At 40.6% G+C, this 18,702-nt stretch overlaps 1 protein-coding gene across 4 annotated transcripts in view; it reads left to right on the forward strand.

Annotated features, from left to right (window-relative positions):
• The first annotated feature begins 396 nt into the window (after positions 1–396).
• Positions 397–18,702, forward strand: part of GLRB (glycine receptor beta) — a 51,153-nt gene continuing 32,847 nt past the window's right edge. For 2 of the 4 annotated variants that reach the window (XM_080385275.1, XM_080385278.1), the window contains exons 1-4: positions 397–1,889; positions 3,288–3,441; positions 15,218–15,324; positions 18,012–18,079. In XM_080385275.1, the coding sequence (XP_080241401.1) occupies positions 3,320–3,441; positions 15,218–15,324; positions 18,012–18,079 (297 nt within the window). In that variant the 5' untranslated portion in view covers positions 397–1,889; positions 3,288–3,319. The other 2 variants (XM_080385276.1, XM_080385277.1) reach the window with 2 other exon arrangements.

Genomic DNA, 18,702 nt, shown 5'->3' on the forward strand with positions numbered 1-18,702 from the left:
CAGCACGCAGAGCGCGGGGCCTGCCGGGGCTGCAGGGGCTGCCGCTGCTGCTGCCAGCAGTCCTTGTTCCTCTGCTGCTGCTGTACGGCCTGTTGGAGATGCTTGTTCTGCTCTGCCGTGTTAAGGCTTTCTTGACACAAACAGGGGAGATCTCTGTCCTCACGTCTTAGGCATATTACCGTCATATTTTTCATGACCCTATCCCCAGTGTCACAATACAAATGCAGAAAAATGGAAACGGCAACCAGTGGGTAGCTGGTCTCAAACACATTTATGCCAGTCCTCCTAGAACAACTACAGCATCCTCGTTTGCATTCCTGAGATAAAATTCAAAAGGGTTTTAAAGAAATAAGCTTACTTTTTCTTTTTTTTCTTAAAACCACCCCCGCCCCCCCCCTAGAGACAGTGTTATGGGAAGCCTCTGGGCTTTGCTTTCTGTTTCAGGAAACAATTTCACTTTGTTTAATTTGCAAGTTCCTGTGGTTGAGCTGGAAAACTGTGTCTTGAGACACCTGTGGCCTTCAGCTGACCCATGGCAGGAGATTTCTGCATCATCCACATGTATGTGCACACACACACACACGTATATATGTATATGGCAGTATTTGTATACCACATGGCAGCAAATTTTGAAGGGTATAGAATTATTTTCAGTTTGCCTGTGATGCAGTTACAACAGGAACACCACTCAGAAGGCAGAGCTGAGGGTACCTGACCTTTGGGTATTACAGAATCTATACAGTGCTTGCTGCCTGCTGTGGCATACGCACCAGCTCCTGTGCCCACTTACTTCTCGTCCACCAAAGAGGTGCCTTTCTTCACTTTTTTTTTTTTTTTTTTTTCTGTCATATTATAGCCCAAACCCCAACGGAGCTCCACAGAGAAGCATGATGAGGATTACAGGATGCTGCAGAGAGTCTCTATTACACTTAATCGTTGGATCCATTCTGAAGAATAAAAGGTATTCTCCCGGTGGTGCTGCTCTTCTATCCTGCTGCAGACTGAAGCTCTGGAGCGTGTACTAGGAGTGATGGGAAATAGGCTGGAAGATAAAGAAGACTTAGAAATAGTCTTGATTTTCAGTGACTTGGTCACTAAAAAGAGTGTGAGGCATGTGGGGGGTGGTCAACTAAAATGGGAGGGTGGGTATTTGCTAACCCGCGACTACTCGGCTTTATAATGATGTCTGTCCATTTCCAAAACTTGGGCCAAATAGCTGCTGTAAGCAAGAAGTCCAGCAAGTACCTGTATTTCTATAAGCTTGAGATACCAGAAACTCCAGAAAGGATTGTATGTATGGAATTTCCCTTCCGTTAGGTCTCTTCATAACGCAGCTAAAGTCTAGTGGAAAGCAACTGGAAAGCCAACACCCTTTGCAACAAGGACGCATGTCTATCCCCCAAACAAACCTCCTAGTTTGTTCTCAGGGACGGCCTGCCGTTTAACTGCTGGCTAAACACGTACATATAGATATATACAGGTACATACAGCCCGCGCAGCATCGCACCCCACCTTGCGCTCACCCTGCTCCTGTCCATCCCACCCTCCCCGCTAACACTGGCTTGCTCCGCACAGCTCTGTCAGATACGCTGGGCACCGCGGAACGCGCCCTGCTCCGCCACAGGCCGGGGAACGCGCCCCCCGCCCCGCTCGCCCCTGCCCAGCGCCCCCTGCCCAGCGCCCCCCGCCCAGGCCCGGCTCGCCCCCCGCCCCCGCCGTTGCCCCGCCCCCAGGGGCGGAGCTGCCCCCCCCCCCAGCCCCCGCCCTCCCGCCGCCGCTCGCCCAGCGCCCGTGTGTGGGCGGGCGGCCAGGACATGCTCACTGGGAGAGCGTCGCGCCGCGCCGCGGCTACCGCACATGCTCCGTGGGCGCGGAGGGCACCGTCGGAGGTAGGGGCTCGCTCCGCCGCCGGGGCAGCCGCGCTGGCGCGCCCACCGAGCCGCGGCGTGCCCCGCCGCCGGGTGCCCGCTCGCCGCCGGCCCTGATCGCGGGGGCGGTACGCGGCGGAGCTGGCGGTAGGCGCCGGGCGCCGGCGGTGCGGGCCGCGGCGGTGGCGTCGGCGGGGCCGCCCGTGCGTACGGGGCCCGAGCCCGCGGTGGGGCGGCGGGGGAAGGGGCGGCAGCAGCGGAGCGAGGAGCCGCCGGGCCCCGTCAGCACCTCGGCCAGCGGCGGCGGGGCCGGGCGGGCGGCGGGGCTCGGGCTGCTGCCCCGAGGGCAGCGCCGGGCCTGTCCCGCCGCCGCGGGAGGAGCGGGCCATGCCGGGCCCCGCCGGTCGCTCAGTCCGCTGCCCCTCCGGTGCGCCGGCAGCGCGGAGGCCGCTCGCTGCGGGGGCCGGTGGGAGGCCTCGGACGGGCCGGGGAGGCCGGGCCGGGGTAGGGGCGGCGGGGGCAGCGCCGCCACCGGTACCGGGCGGGGGGGGCTGCGGTTCCCGGGGGGCCTGAAGCATCCCGGAGGTGCAGGGAGGGTGAGAGAGGCGTCCGCCGCTCCTTGGGAGGAATTAAAAGCGATTTCAACAGTACTGTGAAAGGCAGCTGGTGCTGAGGCACCTGCGAGGTGTCCCCTGCCCCGCGGGGTGCGGGGATGACCGGGGGGTGGGGGTGGGGTGGGGTGGGCGAGGCACGGGGAACCCCGGGGTGCGGGATGTGCACCTCGGCCCCCTGCGGGGGCAGAACACTGAACCGCAGGCGGTGTAACGGGTTGTGTCTAGTCATCTTGGCAAGGCCCTGCCCGTGCGGGCCCCACAGCCGGAAAACTTCATGCGAAACAGTAATTTGTGTTTCAGTTCTGCACGTAAAACTGAATGTGCAACCCCTTCTCGTAGCTAGCATGGGAACGGATGCCGCTTTCTCTGTGCGAGGCCACAGAGGGCTTGCTAGCTGGACGGGGGGTCACATTTAACCACGTTTAGTGCATCCAATACATGATGGTTTTGGTGACTAATTCTCTTTCCAGGTTTCTGAGGACTTTGAGTTAGGCAGACTCTGAAGGATGTCACATTTGTTTCTTAAACACACTGGAGCAAAATTGCACTTAAATCTGTTCCTCAGTCTCAGTTTCCTAACTTTGCAAAGCTACTTCACTCTTCAGAAAATCACCTCTAAGTTTTTTCCATATCAGAGGCACACCTCAACAGAATTTCTTCCAAGGCAGTTAAGATCAAACTTTTAAAAAAACCCAACAACAAAACAACAGCATAACAAACAGTTGTTTATGTTTTGTAGGTACGTGTTCCCATTAGCCGTATCTAGCCCTACTAACATAAACCTCTTTCTTTTCTTTTGCCACAGACTGGAGGTTTCTCTGAAGCTTAATCCTCAAGATGAGGTTCTTACTAGCAGTTTTCTTTTTCGTCTTGTTCTCCTTATGGGTTGAAGAAGTCTATTCCAAAGAGAAGTCTTCAAAGAAAGGAAAGGGGAAAAAGAAGCAGTATCTATGTCCATCGTACGTGCCTTGTTTCTTTTATTCTTTTATATGATGGCAATCCTGCCATATTTTTAACAGTGGAAATTATGTGGCAATTGAAGTAGAAGGTGATGCATTCTGCTGAAAGAATGGGATTTGGGGTGAGAAATGGAGGAAGAGGGTTTAACCAGCATCATAGCTAAGTTCTGTCAATGACTGTGTTTCTTCTGTAGCAGGTCCGCTGTTTTAATGAAAGGAAAAATCTAAGCCATGGTAAATAGTTTCATTCTCTGGGGGGGATTCCAGTCTAGTGTCTTGCTCTTTATGTGGAAGGAGTGATGTGGTCCTGCAGTGCTGTGCTGCTTGGTGGTGTGTTGCAGGTATACTGAGAAAAGCAAGGAGGATGCAAAGCAGTCGTGCTGAAGTGCAGTTTCTGGTTAGCTTAGTTCTTAAAGAGGAGGATTGTCCTGTGCCTATTCGTATTGCCTGTTGAACAGAACTAAGGTCCTCAGCATCTTCCATTGATGATTACAGTGCTATAACTTTTATGGAGGTGGATTGATTGTTGCTATAAAGCGTGCCCTTATGGAATAATAAGCTGTCTGTAACAATACAGAAATTAAAATCTGCGATTGCTCAGCTGAATAGAGAACAAATTCTGGACACCCATGATTATTTGATGTTAAAAATACTTCCTCTTTCTAACGCCTACCATGTTTGAAGTTGTGATCCATAGGACAATGCAGAAGTTTTATTTGTGAGTGCCTTTTTTGGCATTTTCTTGGCCAGTCTTGCTCATCTTCTTGGTGTTATGGTGTAAACATCTGAGGAAAAGATTGAATGCATATAATAGGTTGCCAATAAGTGTGGAAAAGCACTATGTCTGAAATGATGATAAAATTGTTTAGACAAATTTAAAACACATCTTTTCTTTGACCATAAAAGAAGAAGACTGGAAGGTGAGACAGACTATTTAACATTAATAGACTTCTTCCACATAAATAAATAAAAAAGTAGAATAACCAGGTGGAAACAATGTTTGAATAATACCTTTTCAAGTTTCCACTCTTACAAATAAACATCACTGTCCATATTTTAACTCGAAGTTTCTAGAAAGTTTCTACATATGGTAAATCTTCCCATTCTTTTTTTTTTTATTTAATGTCAAACCTAAAAAGTTACGTATCTTTGGATCGGAATACAGTAAGATACAAGTCTCAAATATGATCGTGGCTCATCTGAAATGACCCCTGCCCATTCTTTCCCCTTTGAATCGTTAAGCTGAGCTCTGACTGGAGCCTTTGGTCTGAGCTAAAAAAACATGAGGATTTTTAGCCAGGAGAGAAATGTTGTGATTGCCAGGACAGGCATCAGGATGAAAGTCCCCAGAAAGTGGGTTACACAGCTGGGAACTGAATCTAGATCTTCCTCGGTCTTGTCAAAGCAGCCAGCAGTTCTTGACTTGGCCTTAATTAAAATTCAAAACACTGATGTCATTTTATCTAGATAAGTGGGTGGATTTGGTTTTTTGTTTGTTTTTCTCTTAAGCACAGTATTTCTTGGTACCCTGTTCTTTATGATACCAGTTGACATTACAACCATTAAATATGAACTCATTTGTCACCAACATACTTGAAAAGCATTGAATAAATGATATAATTTTCAAAGTGATATTTTTGCATTCCAGCCAGTTGAAGCTTTCCACAGATTTGCTAGTGGAATCCAGTATTTGTCTGATGTATCATGTGTACAGTGTTGCTAGCTAGAATTAATTGCAGTAGCAATAAACCCTGTTGGATTTTCTGAATAATGAACAAGTTGTCTATTTCTTACTTGGCTGAAGTTCACAGCTTGAGAGACAGCCACTTGTAGCAGCGGGGTTGCAGGACTGCTGGTTTTCTGTGGTTGGCATCTAGAAGACCTCTCATGTGAATGAGCAATGAAAGTCAGTCCTGTCTTGCAGAGAAATTATCTAATGTCCTCTTAACTCGGGCTACTGATGGCAAACTTTCAATCATCATCACTTTTTGAATAATCTTTCACAAAACTTTTTGACTTGGTGGCACTCTGCATTATAAAAAAGGCTGCCTGCTCTTAATAATTTTTTTCCTGTGAAAAGAAAATAAGGAATCTTTCCTCAGAAATAAACCAGACCACAAGGCAGTGGATGGGAATTAAGTGACACTGTAAGGGTTGACAAAAAATAGTACCAAAGGAAGTGTTTGAATAAAAAATTGCTAGTAAAGCATGAAGGAAATCTTTTAGAAGAATGCATTGTATCTTTTTTTTAAAGAAAATACGTAGGATTGTGCATAGTTTTTAAAATTGAATGGTACAAATTCCTAATGAAAGCATGTATTTATAAGTTAAAATCTTAATCTGTCTTTAATTTGCATAGGTTATTGGTGCAATAGAATTTAAAGCTTAATTGTAACAAATTATTGCCTTTTGTTTCCTTATAACATGTGAAAAGCTAAATTTTACCTCCTCAAGAGAACAAAAAACCCCACTAGTAATTATATAAGGAACAGTCTTCTCTTTACAAACTTTATAATGAAATTCAGATGTATGCAAATTATTTTCCAGCAAAGATTTATACTGAATGTGATGTTACTGCCTGAGTTTCTTGGTTTGATGTCAAGAAATGGATGGTTATAAGACTGGCCTGGGACTTCAGCATGCATTTGTTTGTATGAAAACTGAGCATACTTGAACTTTTCCTTTTACGGCTCTCCACAACACAAGCCTTTTGCCAAATGCATCCCTCTGGCATGAAATTAGCTACTATTAGAATAAGCTGAAAACAGGCTGATTAGAAACCCCATTAAAAGTTCATTATTGTCTCATAAACAGATATTTCCTTCCTTCAATTAAGAAAATTCTATCTTATATCTTAGAGCAAACCCTCTTGTGATTATTCGTAATGCTGTACTTCTCCATGCATTGTGTGATAGTGGCTTGATTGACTGTCTTCATTTGTTTCTGAAACTGTTTCTCCCAGCTTTTCTGTCAATGGGTTTTGTGAAGCTGATGCTTAATCACTTGGTTCTTATTTTGATTTAATGCTTGATCAGAACAGCTGTAAGATTTCACACCTTACATTTAGATCAGTTTTCTTTTTACCTCAGGCTTTCCAAATGAGACAGAGTAATTATACTTGTGTCTGATTCCTGATTGTTGATTAACAAAGAAATTGATATATTAGGCCTAAAATCTTATAATAGGGAGTTCTGCAGCATAAATCTGAGAAACTGGCTTCCACAGATGCATAGTGCAGTAAAATAAAAGCTTTAGTGGAACAAAACTCTTGCCTTTCATCTCCATAGAAAATATATTAAAAAAAACCAAACAAACAAACAAAAACCAGAAAACCCCCAAAGAAACAGGTCCACCTCTTCAAGAAAAAAAATAAGAAATTTGTGTATTACAGTCTTCTGTTTACAAAGGTTATTTTGAAATTCACTATACTGAATACAGATGATTTTGATATAGCTACATACGGATTTAGTCGCTAGATCTGTTTCTTGATCAAAGACTACCCATCAGCTGTATTACCTCTGTTACTTAATTCCTATTAACTTCTTCAAAATTTCTCCTAATACCCGAGTTTGGTAAACATACTGGGCAGCTGTGACTTTTTTTCTAAGAGCACTGCTGAAATATTTTTTTTCCCCTTTTATTATGTCATAATAAATACTTCAGTTATTTTATGATATTTGAGCTGCTGCTGTTACCCCCCAATCCTTAGTCACCCAGGAGGTCTCTACTCAAAACTATGTGCAGGATCTGTGGACAAATGACATCATAAGGAAAGCGAAGTTTGTTGGTGGCAATGTTATAGGAGGCATAGAGATGTAAGAGTGTCAAAGAGCAGATAAGAAAATCAGTTACAACTGCGCTCGTAATCACAGTTATCCCTGTTAATTATAGTTTTAGTGTGACTCAGCTGTTGGCTTGCACGCTGTTCGGAAGGATCCCACAGCGTCCCTGATACTCCAGCAGTGCTAAGAGCGTAACCTCAGTCACGTTCTTTTGTCTGGATGTCAAGACGGTGCTCCTCATGGTTATGCATTTGTCCATGTGAAGATTTATATCCCTGTGGATGATTAACTAAATACTGTGTGCTATCTATAGAGACTTTTTTACTCACGAAGCAGGAGCACGGATCATATTTTGGCTTGTGTTCAATACAACGTATCAGCTACTTCAGAAACGGTGAAATGGCCCTCTAAGCCCTCCATAAAACATGACTTGTGCCATCTGCCAGGGCAGAAGCTTAGAAAGGTCACAGATGCCAAGGTTCAACAAATGCCGCCTTTTAAAAAATAACAACAACAGACAGTGGAACTAGAGAAAAAAGCCTTTGATGTGTTTAAAACCTAAGAGTTGTGTGAAAGTCCGTCCTGAAATTTCTCCTGGTTAACTTTCAGCTTCTGGCACAATCTTCCCATAAAGACTAAAGTGGAAGTTCAAAGTGTATCTTGGATCTTCCATGCTCTCCACCTTCTTCTGAACAAGGACTTTTTTAAACTATTTGAGGCATTTTGGGTGTACATGGCCTCTCTATCTGTAGTATGTGATCGTCCCTGAAATGTAAACGGCGGGAAAGTGGAATCATCTCTGGCTTCATTCCCATCTTGTAGAAGACACTGTTGATAGTCTGTGAACATTTTCATTTGTAGGTATGATGGGAGGGTTGATACAGTTTGTGGGAGAAGATGGAACGAAGTTGAAAGAAAAGCCTGAATTTGGTTGCGGAGGCAAGTTACATCTCACAGTCATTCTGAAGATAAGTACATTGCAAAGCCCAGGTCTGCTTCCTATAAAAATTCTTTTTCCCCATAGTAACAGCAGTTGGTCAATGGTTTAATTATTCTGTAGCATGTAATTCTCGTGGAAGGCTGTGATCCTGGACAGATAGGGCCACATTCCAGAAGGTTTGGGAATTTGTTTTCAGAGTGATACGTGCTAGGGAGTAAGAGGTAAAGCTATATAAGCAAAACCTAACTTCTCTTGTAAAACAGTAATTAATTGTGGCAGGCTGGTTCTTGTTCAGTAATTCTTCCTTTGTGAGCCACATTTACTCCATTCTGAACACTGTAGTTATGAGACACTACAAGTGTGCACAAAGGTTCAAGACTTTGTATTATGTATACACCCTCCAGACTGAGAAAAAACTTGGATCTACAGGTTAAATGACACCCCCTAAACCTAAACCCAAGGAAAACCATAGGTCTAAATTCGGTTCTCAGATCCACCGAATGGATCTTTAAAGAAAAATTGTATAAAATGTAACTCCACTTAAACCACGGTATAGGTGGTTAGATTTTACCAAGATCCATGTGTTGTCACAGTGCTTACCACATGTGGAAGAAAGACTGGGACAAGGAAGTGATGTGGATAAATCATTTTTAAAATATCTGTAGTTCTGCTTAAACATGTGGATGCTGATCATGTTTTGTGTCTGTGTGTGGTACCAGGACACAACAGGATACCTATTAAGCACAAGCGTCACTTAAGTGGTGACACTGGTAGGATGCAGAGATGCCTCAGCTAGGAGCAAAGAGGCTAATTTTAAGAAATTGAAGCATTGTTGTGGGCTTGCTGGGAGCAGTACTGGTCAGGCTGGATGAAGGCACCATCCTAAATAGGTTCTATTGGTTTGGAGGCTGTCATCTCTGTGGTGGGCAGATGAATCAACTGGCTTTTCTCAAACTTATGGAATAACAATGCACTTCAGATTACCACATAAACACTCCTTAGGGTGTCCACCCCACAATTCAGGGTGCCCAACCTGGGTTTCTCTTCCAAATTCTGCTATGAAGGAACCTTTCTTTCTCTTTGTTTACCACACTGCGTTACCTCCACATTTAGGTACTGAAGTTACGTGTCTAATTTTAAGTCTTTAGCTGTCAACTGCATTTGTGAAGACACATAAACAGTTACTCAGAGTTCCATAGTTTTAATGTAACTGGAGTGATACACTTTGCATTGGAGGCACTGTAGTTATTCTTCCTAGTAATAGAGACGTTACCTGGTAGGGTTTGGAAAGGTAGCTGTTAAGCGTCCTAGAGATTGTAGAGATCACTCAGAAGGGTTATATCGTATCTCATTGCTTTGTATTAACCCAGTTTTATGCTTTGAGTAGTTATATTCAGAAAATCAAATTTCTGCAAATCAGAACACTGATAGTTCATATCAGGGAAACTGTACTTACAATATATGGTGGGGTAACACATACTCTGTTTCCCAGAACTTAGTTTTACCATTCTCAGATACGCACTGCCATGTTATATGACTAAAAGGTCAGTTTCCATCACATAAAGTAGGTAAACTGTACTAAAATCTGTTTTTTCAGCATTATATAGGGAATTTTGCTGGAGATAACCGTGTGAATCAGAATACATATTTTTATCTGACACTGAACAGGTTGCCTGGAGAAGTTGGTGCCCCATCCCTGGAAGTGTTCAAACGCCAAGCTGGATGGGGCTTGGAGCAACCTAGTCCAATGGAAGGTGCTTGTGGCAGGGGGACTGGAACTACATTATCTTTAAGGTCCCTTCCAAACCACTCTATGATTCTGTATCTGTCAGACAGTAATCTAGAACTATGCAAAGAAAAGCTTAATGATAGATTACCCAAGCTATGCACTCTAAGCAAATGCCAGCAATAGAACAAGCGTGCTACCTGACTGTCTGGGCTGCAGTGTACTATAAGATGGTTGCGAATACGTCCGTGAGATGTGCTTTGTATTTTTTTTTCCTGATTGTCACGCCATAAGTAAAAAGTACATATGTGTTCTCTTCTAAAATTAGAGATGCTTCAGCATAACAGGATCTTAAGACTAGTAATCAGGGCAGCAGGTGAATTAATACAACAGCAAAGTTTCTGCTTCCCACTTGTGTAGAATATTGTTTATATTTTGTTCTCCAGTCATCTGCCTTTAGCACTGTGTGTCATAAGGACTTGTAACTTCAGTGAGCTCTGAGAGACTACATGTCATGGTAACCTGTAGAGCTATAATGTCTTCTGACAGTTTTGCTTAACGTGAACAGTATGAAGCTATATACGTTTAAAACCAAGTGTAATGTATGCTTCCTTTTGCCATGTATACCTGCTTATCTAAAATTCTGGATTTTGGTTAGTGAATTATGAAAATAAATATCCATCGCCATCAGTTGAAAATCTTAATCATGTTTTTTCAAAGGCAGAGATAAAATGTGTAGAGCTGCATTGGAAGAGGAAGATATCTGCTGATATGCTGAGATTACTGCATATCCTGTGAAATACGGTATTTAAAGTAATTCTTTTATTCATCAGTGACACCAGAAGTAGCCTCCCAAAGACCAGAGAGAGGCCAGTCATATCACACAGAGATGTTATGCGAAATGACTAACTGTACTTTGTTTTCTTTTGGGCTTTTAAGGACACTTTGCAGAAGTGAGAACACTTCTGAGAATACTGTTTGGGGTTTTTTGCAGAAAAAAGAGAAATCATACTTTGGGTTTGGGGTTTTTATGTTGTGGTTTTTGAGTTTGGTTTTCTTTTTTCCAAAATTTTCATTTAGGCAAAATTCTGGATAAGGCAATTTCTAGCTTTACTGTTACTTGCTTTTAAATTCCCTTTATAGCAACTGTAAGACTTCTGTTGCCTTACCCTTTTTTATTTACCGTATCTTGTGTAGAACTTGTTGATTACTGTGAAGGCTTCTACTGCGTTTCCACTTCCTAATGCTTTCCAGCAGTTCTGCGTACATTTGATGCAAGCTGAAATTAATGTATTAAAATTACAAGGCTTTCTGCAACTGGTGGAGATCTAAGGGGCATTTTAGGCTAGTTGTCAGCTTTTCACGAGTGTGAAAGTTGTAGGTTGAATAAGAAAAAGTGGTAAGTAACTTCTCACTTGGTGTGAGTGTTGTTATGTGGGAATCAGACAGCCTGCAGCAAATCCATGTACTGTTCTTGTCAGGAAAGGAGACCTGTGCTCAAATGCTTTTTCTTTTATGTAGTCTATACATTTCCCTACCATTAATTCATTCCAGAATGGCCAATTGAGCACAGTGGTAGTGGTTTTAGGTAAATATCTTAGTGGCACAAATAGTCCCAAACTCTTTCTCCAAGCACCTAACTCATTAAGTCATTCTGTTCATCACTCTGAAAGTGGCGTAACCTCTTAACTCAGCAAAAGCTACAGATATGATTTATTGATTTGCAGTTGAAATTTAGGCCTTTTGATCAGCAAGGGTCTCTGAAGACAATCCAGTCCTTGTAATGATGTCACATGAATGCTATTCAGTGATGGCAGTTCAATGTCAGCATGCTGTAAAAGATCACAGTGAATAATATATAACTGATACTCAGCAGAGCTTTTTTTTCCAGTAGCTATTTTAACCACTTTCAACTTTCTTTGAAATTCAAAGTCACCTTTAAAAAACAGCAGTTACTGACTCTCTGTATATCTTCTCCAAACTCAAAACAACAGCTGTTACATTTCACTTAGTTCTTATATAAATGAGGATAAACGTGTGCACATTACACTTGTGTAAGTTCAAAACACTATCCAACAACTTGCAGAAGATGTGATTGTGTTGTTCTTTACCAGAAAGCAGTGCTGCCACCCGTTCTTCCCATCACCATCTGCCCAGTGCAGTAAATCTCCTTTGCCTAATTCATGGATGACCTTTGAACAAACAGCCTGAACAGATATTTGTATTAACAGTGCAACTCAGATCTCTCAAAACTACCACCTTTTTCCTCTTACTTGAAGAGACAAATAAACCTGTCAACTGTATTTGGCTTTCTTTTGATGCTTACTCATTTAATTTTTCAGACTCTTTCCTCTTTTCCTCATTGCATTTTACAAGCATCTGTATTTAATTTATGTGTTCGTGTTATCCTGTGTGGTTCAGATTACCATCATCACTATTTAATGAACTTCTTTGTATAATCCATAGCAGAAATTTAAAAAAGTAGGATTTAATCTTGTGCATTAGTTGTTTGGCTTTGTTTTGCTATTTCATTAATACTGGGCTTGTATGGTTTAGAAAGAAATCCTATGGTGTGTGTTAAGGAGACCCTTGTTTTATAAATATTATACCTGTAGGCATCTGATGTAGATGTTTGAGATGCTAAGATGTGCAACTTGCAAGGAAGCAATGTCATGAACCTTTTTGTATCAGCTATAATACAGTGTACAGAGTATTTGCCTGCCTTTATAATAGTAAATGAACATTCTTTTCTGTCTCGTTTCTGCTATGAGATGGAAAATAATCTTAAAGTTTTACTTTGTTTTCCAATTGTCCATGTCATGGTAACTGAAAAAAAAAAAAAAAAAAAGCATACAAAAGTGGTTTTGATACTTCTGTAGCAACCTGTTCATTGGTAAAGGTCATCACTGAAAACTGAACACAGAGCTCAAAACTACAGAAAAAGAACAGAATTGAACAGAACATTTCAGTTGGAAGGGACCTACAGTGATCACCTAGTCCAACTGCCTGACCAGTTCAGGAAATAAATTAGTTCTTTAGCATGATGATACAGATCAAAGTCAAATATAAAAAGGTATAAACACAACCCAGGGATAATTTTTTTGGAGGTGAATTTATCAATTATTTGAAGGGGTTAGAACACTTATTGCTATTTAATCACTCTAATATTAAATTGGCAGAGGTTTATGGTAGACAGAAGAAGGACATGCTAGTGGAAGTTAACATATGTTACTAAAAGTAAAAAAATCCTTGTTTTATTAGAGGACCATTTACCTCTGGATGAGTTGTGATAGAACAAGTTGTTCGCCTGTGTGGTTCTTAAATGTCGCACAGGTTTTAGTGCCTTTGCAAGAGATGGGTGAGGAATTACATACTGCAACCGCTTAATGTTGCTCCACATTTTCTTCTCATCTTGTGTGCTGTAGTTTAAGCTATGCTCATGCATACAAACATTTTGGTAGCTACATCTTTTGGTAGCCTTCAGAATTCACACTAATGCTGCTGATGAGTAGTAAGTAGTCTGAAATTTCAGGGAGGGTTGAGTGGTTATTTACTGTTGTAGCTGAGTTCAGGCATGCTTTTGTCCAGCATGTATAACATCAAGCAAATAAGTAAACAGATATGCAGCTTTAGGTTTCAGAAATACCTGGAATACAATAGGGAAGACAGAAATATGATTTCTTTTTTTCTGAAGGATAAAATGCTTACAGAGTATCAAAGAGACTATGATAGAATAAAATGCAGTTACATTATTATAAATGGTTACGTGGTTTTAATAATAGGGAACTCCTGCATAGTTTTACTTATAAATATTTTAGCTGTTAAATGAGGAGATTAAATCTCATTGTGAAGGCCTAGTAAGTGCTACCAAGTCAGCAGATCTTGCTCATTTGCTCCTGTTTTTTCCTTCATGGTTTGAGTTAAAACAGTTGATGTTAAAGGTGGGGTTATTCATAAAAGCTGTGCAAGGGCTAGGATCTGGTCTCATACCCATTTTTCAGTGATACCATGCAGTGACATTTTACAGTGATATCATGCAATGGTGGCAGTTATTTATTAATTAATTATTTTCCCAGCAGTCAGTAAGGAAGATGCTGAACAGGAATTAAAATCAGGAGGTCTGGTACATTCATGCAACTTTGTTTTTTTTTTAAACTGACCAAAAGCCTTTGGGAGAGTCCCAGAGGACATGAAGGAAACTGAAAACTGAGAAGAAAACTAGCAGTGAACCAAGATGTTATAAAGAATAACTCATAGGTCTGTCAAGCTGACTTTGATACGGGAAAGAATAATGAAAAAAAGAAATTAAACAAGGTAAAGGAGGCAACAGCAGCTGATACTGATTATGGAAAACATACAGGAAATGAGCTGGATCATTTTAAAAAATATGTTCATACATTTGTTTGCTAGAGGTAGTAGTGTTGATGCATATAACTTATGCCTCTGTAGGGTGTTTGTCTTATTTCTCCATGGCATCTTGGTTACTAAATTACAATGACAAAGTCAGCAGAGTAGTCACTATAAAATGGGTGGAAAAGTGTGTACAAGACTGGAAAACATTACTGAACAGGTTCTACAAGCAACATACAAATTTATTTACGTGACATTATCAGCCTGCTAGGTGCTTGGAGTACCTAGGGTGGGGACTGATGCACCCTTATTGCTTTTTATTACACTCAGTTTCACGTTACTCTTGTACCTACGCTTACCTGTCACAGGCTCTTTTTAGTTTTAGCGATTATTTTAGTTTAACCCTCAGCACAGTAACAGCAGGGCAAATGGAGGTATTTAAATTCCCCCTGCAAAAGCAAAGGAGAGTCCAAGGCTTGGCTTTCTGTAATAAAGCTGTAATTAGCACTTGACCGTGAGATTATGCAGTGGCTCCGGCGCTGGGTGGAATAGCTGGTGCTGGCATTGGCGGAGAGGAGGCTGCCAAAAACCTCGGCATGGATTGGCACCTACAAAGTGCCCGTCAGTTTATTTATGTTCCTAAGCTGACAGTCACTCAAAATAGTTCGGGTGGCTGCTTCTGCTGCTGAAGAAATCATCTCCCTCTGGATATTTTGTTAGGAGGGAAGGGAACAATTAGTGAATTGCTGTTTATTTCCAGATTTACAGATAAGCTTTAGGAGACCATTCGCATTTCTTATAGTTTCTTGGAAGACACTGCAACATCACAAGGAAAGGAAGACTGTATAGTGTGGAACCTGAAAATACCGAAGATATTTTGCTCATGAAATGGCATGTCTGGCATGTCTTTAAAATGACAAGTTTAAGCACACAGTTGTTTCTATCTTAATAGTAACTAATGCACTTTTTTTCTTACAGCCAGCAATCAGCTGAGGACCTTGCAAGAGTACCTGCAAACTCTACCAGCAATATCTTGAATCGGCTGTTGCTCAGTTACGATCCCAGGATAAGGCCTAATTTCAAAGGTTTGTCAGATATCCCAGCCTTTTTTTTTAATCTTTGGAATTTAACTGTTGCTGTTTGCACACACAGAAAATTTATGTAAAGATAATATTCACAACCTAAATTTTAAATTTTGGGTTTTTTTTGGTTTTTTGGTTTGTTTTTTTTTAATGGAAAATTTCCTAGATAGCATGAAACTGCAGAAAGCATTTACCCTTTTGAGCTGCAAGGTAACATGTTAGGAGTTCGTCATCATAACAATATGTGATGCTTTATTATTATTACTATTATTTTATAAAAGCTTTTTAAAAGCAGAATAGAACTTTTAGAATAAAAATTTTAAATGTCTTTCTATTCCTACATTCTCGTTAGACTTTAGTAGTATCTCTGCTTCACAGTATTCTAAAACATCAAAATTCTCTGCAGACATCCTTTAAGGTGAATTTATAAAAATTGGGATCAGCAGTATCACTGCTTAGAAACCATACAGCTATTAAAATCCCTTAAAGATATGTTAGTAATACAGCTTATATACTTTGGGATTTCAAATGCGTTCTCTGCCTTTAAATATCTCCCTTGTATCAGATGATGTAGGAATCTTCCATGTAGGCAAACATGGTTTCCTTACATGTGCAGAAAAGGTTGGAATAAATATTCTCTGCAAAACCTCTAGCAACTCATACAGCTGTAAGTTACACCTTCCAGGAATTAAATTATTTCCCTGCTGGAAAAAGACATAGGTAATTTCATTATATAACAGTCATAACTGATGTAAATAAATTCTTTCATTTTAAAACTTACATGTAATTATGTGTACATTAAAAGATACCTTGTTGAAGATGTCCCTGCTCATTGTAGCGGAGTTGGACTAGATGACCTTTGAAGGTCCCTTTCAACCTGGACAGTTCTATGATTCTGTATTTTAACATGCATATCAATAGTATGAGAAATTTGGAAATCTATAAACTTTATTGTGCCTTTGAAGAGACCATTTTCAGATGTTCTGTTTAAGTTTTGTAAATGTATTAATCTCAGTTTCAGCAAGTGTCCCACTTCTTTCATATTCTCTGTAGAATCATATTTATGTTTTCAGCACTGAACCTTGTCACAAAGAATAAATGCCCAGCCCCTGCTCTACCTGTTCTTCAGCATGATCAGCTTGAAATCACAAAGCATGTTGCAGATTTCTTTATATTTTTGATAACCCTGCTGGCAGTCTGGTAAGAATTAAGATGGAAGGAAAAGGGAGGACATGTAATGTTAACTTACAAGGAGGTGGAAGAAAAAAAAACATTTTCTGACAACTGGTTTGCCCACGTTAAAACATTCCTCACACATCAGTGAGTTCCTTGGACGGTACTTCCTATTTAAATCTGGAAGAGAAAGCACGCTCTTGACTACTAGTGATGTCATGGGTGCTCTGTCACACATGTCGGGCATTAAATAAGGTCGTATGTGTATTGCATAACCAAAAGTGTCACACTTAGCTAGTCTGATTCTAAAAAACCCACCACAAACTGGTTTAACTGGAAAAAGCGAAATTTCGTCTTAGTCATTTTCTTATGAACCAAGAGAACAAGTTTGAATTTATGTATTAACTGTACACCAAAATATTTCATGCAGACAAGCAAACTGTTAGATGAGGCATATATTACTTTGTACTGTATTTGCTTACTCTGTCAAAGTAGTCTTCATATATTCTTATACCTCTTTTGTTGCTAAAAATAGGAAGAAACCCACTAAATGAAGTATTTGTAACAGTGGAAATGAGATCAGATGCAGGCATCTTGTGTACATACTGACACTCTCAACATATAGGTGCTAAATAAAACTAGCGGACCATAATTAGTTCTCACAACCATCAGGCCCCTTCTCCTTGCTTCATGATAACTCTCTGTTAACACCAGATTAAATGACTGCCAATCAGTTCCCCCAGGGTGACAGAGGGCAGATGTAGCAGCTGTCACACCATCCCTCTTCAACTACAGGAATCCTGGCTGTGGAAAAGAGGAAAAAATCCAGGCTGTCTTAGTATCTTCACAGCTGCTGGCTTCTAGAAATTTTTCTTGGCAAATTCGTAACCATTGTAAAAGGGAGCAGCTTTCCAACTCTCTTGCACCGAGTCTAGATAGCTGAAAGCTGCATGCAATAGTTTTTATCTGACTGTATTCATACTTTACGGTTATGTACTTAACTTGCACAAAGTAGCCTCTTACAATATAAGTAAATGTCTGATCGTAAATCATAAACGGGTAATTTGGGATGATAGATCATCATTATGACCTTGACAGTTGAAAGTATGTGCTGCCAGAAAAGTGAATTGCCTCTGTCCATTATGCTGTGTGCAAAAGTAATACTGGATTGTGCATTCTGTGATAACAGAAAATCATGGAATTTGAAAATTATTCAGATTTATGATCTGTGAAATGCTTTAATCTTGGCACTCTGGACTAAGGTTTTTTTTTTTTCTTTCTGTTTTCTTATCACTAGGTTGAGAATTTTTGTGATTTCTGTTGGCTTTCAATGGATATAGATTAAACCACAGCTTTTGAAAGCTGTGTATATACTAACTTGATGAGATAAAGTTGTATGACTGTATAAAAAAACATTTCACATTGTGGTACTAGTAAAAAGGAGCTTTAAATGAAGGATAACATGCCTTTAATGGATTGTATAGTTCACTCAAAATATTTTTTTTTTTTTTTTTAAGGAATTCCAGTCGATGTTGCAGTCAACATCTTCATTAACAGCTTTGGGTCAATTCAAGAGACAACTATGGTAAGACTGAAATGAAATTAACATAGCACACGTGGAGATTTTCTTCTTAAATTAAATTTCAGGCTGACGATTATGAACTATAAAGTAGAAAGGATTGTTACAATTGTAGATACTGAGAATTGAGTTAATGGGGTTAGGGATAGACTGACTGTGCTCTATGCCATCAATCTATTAATCTATTTCACTCTCTATTTGTCCACAGATTTTTATAGCTTTTAGAATCTGATGTATGTGAAAGGAAATCCATGGTTTCTAAGATGCAAGAAATACATTTATTTCCATAAGTTATTAAGTTCAGGGGAAGAACACATTTGGTAGTATGAATCAAATAATCATCCTGAGAGTTAATATGTAGGTTGTTTTGGATATTACTAAAGAAAATACCAGGACTGTATGAAAGAAAAAAAACAGACATGCATAAGGCTGAAGCATACGAGTTCTCTGTTTTATGTAGATCTGAGGATAGGAGTAAATCATGGAGGGATAGAAGGAGGAGGAGTGAAGGAGTACACCATCAATGAACATACTTTTACTCCTGTTTATTTACTGTGTGACAGAGAGAAGCTGAGGAGTTTCTGAAAGTGTGTTTCCAGTTTGGTCAGAAAATTTCAAAATGTCAATAA

This window comes from Falco punctatus (assembly GCF_963210335.1).
Source record: "Falco punctatus genome assembly, chromosome: 1".
NCBI lineage: Eukaryota > Metazoa > Chordata > Aves > Falconiformes > Falconidae > Falco > Falco punctatus.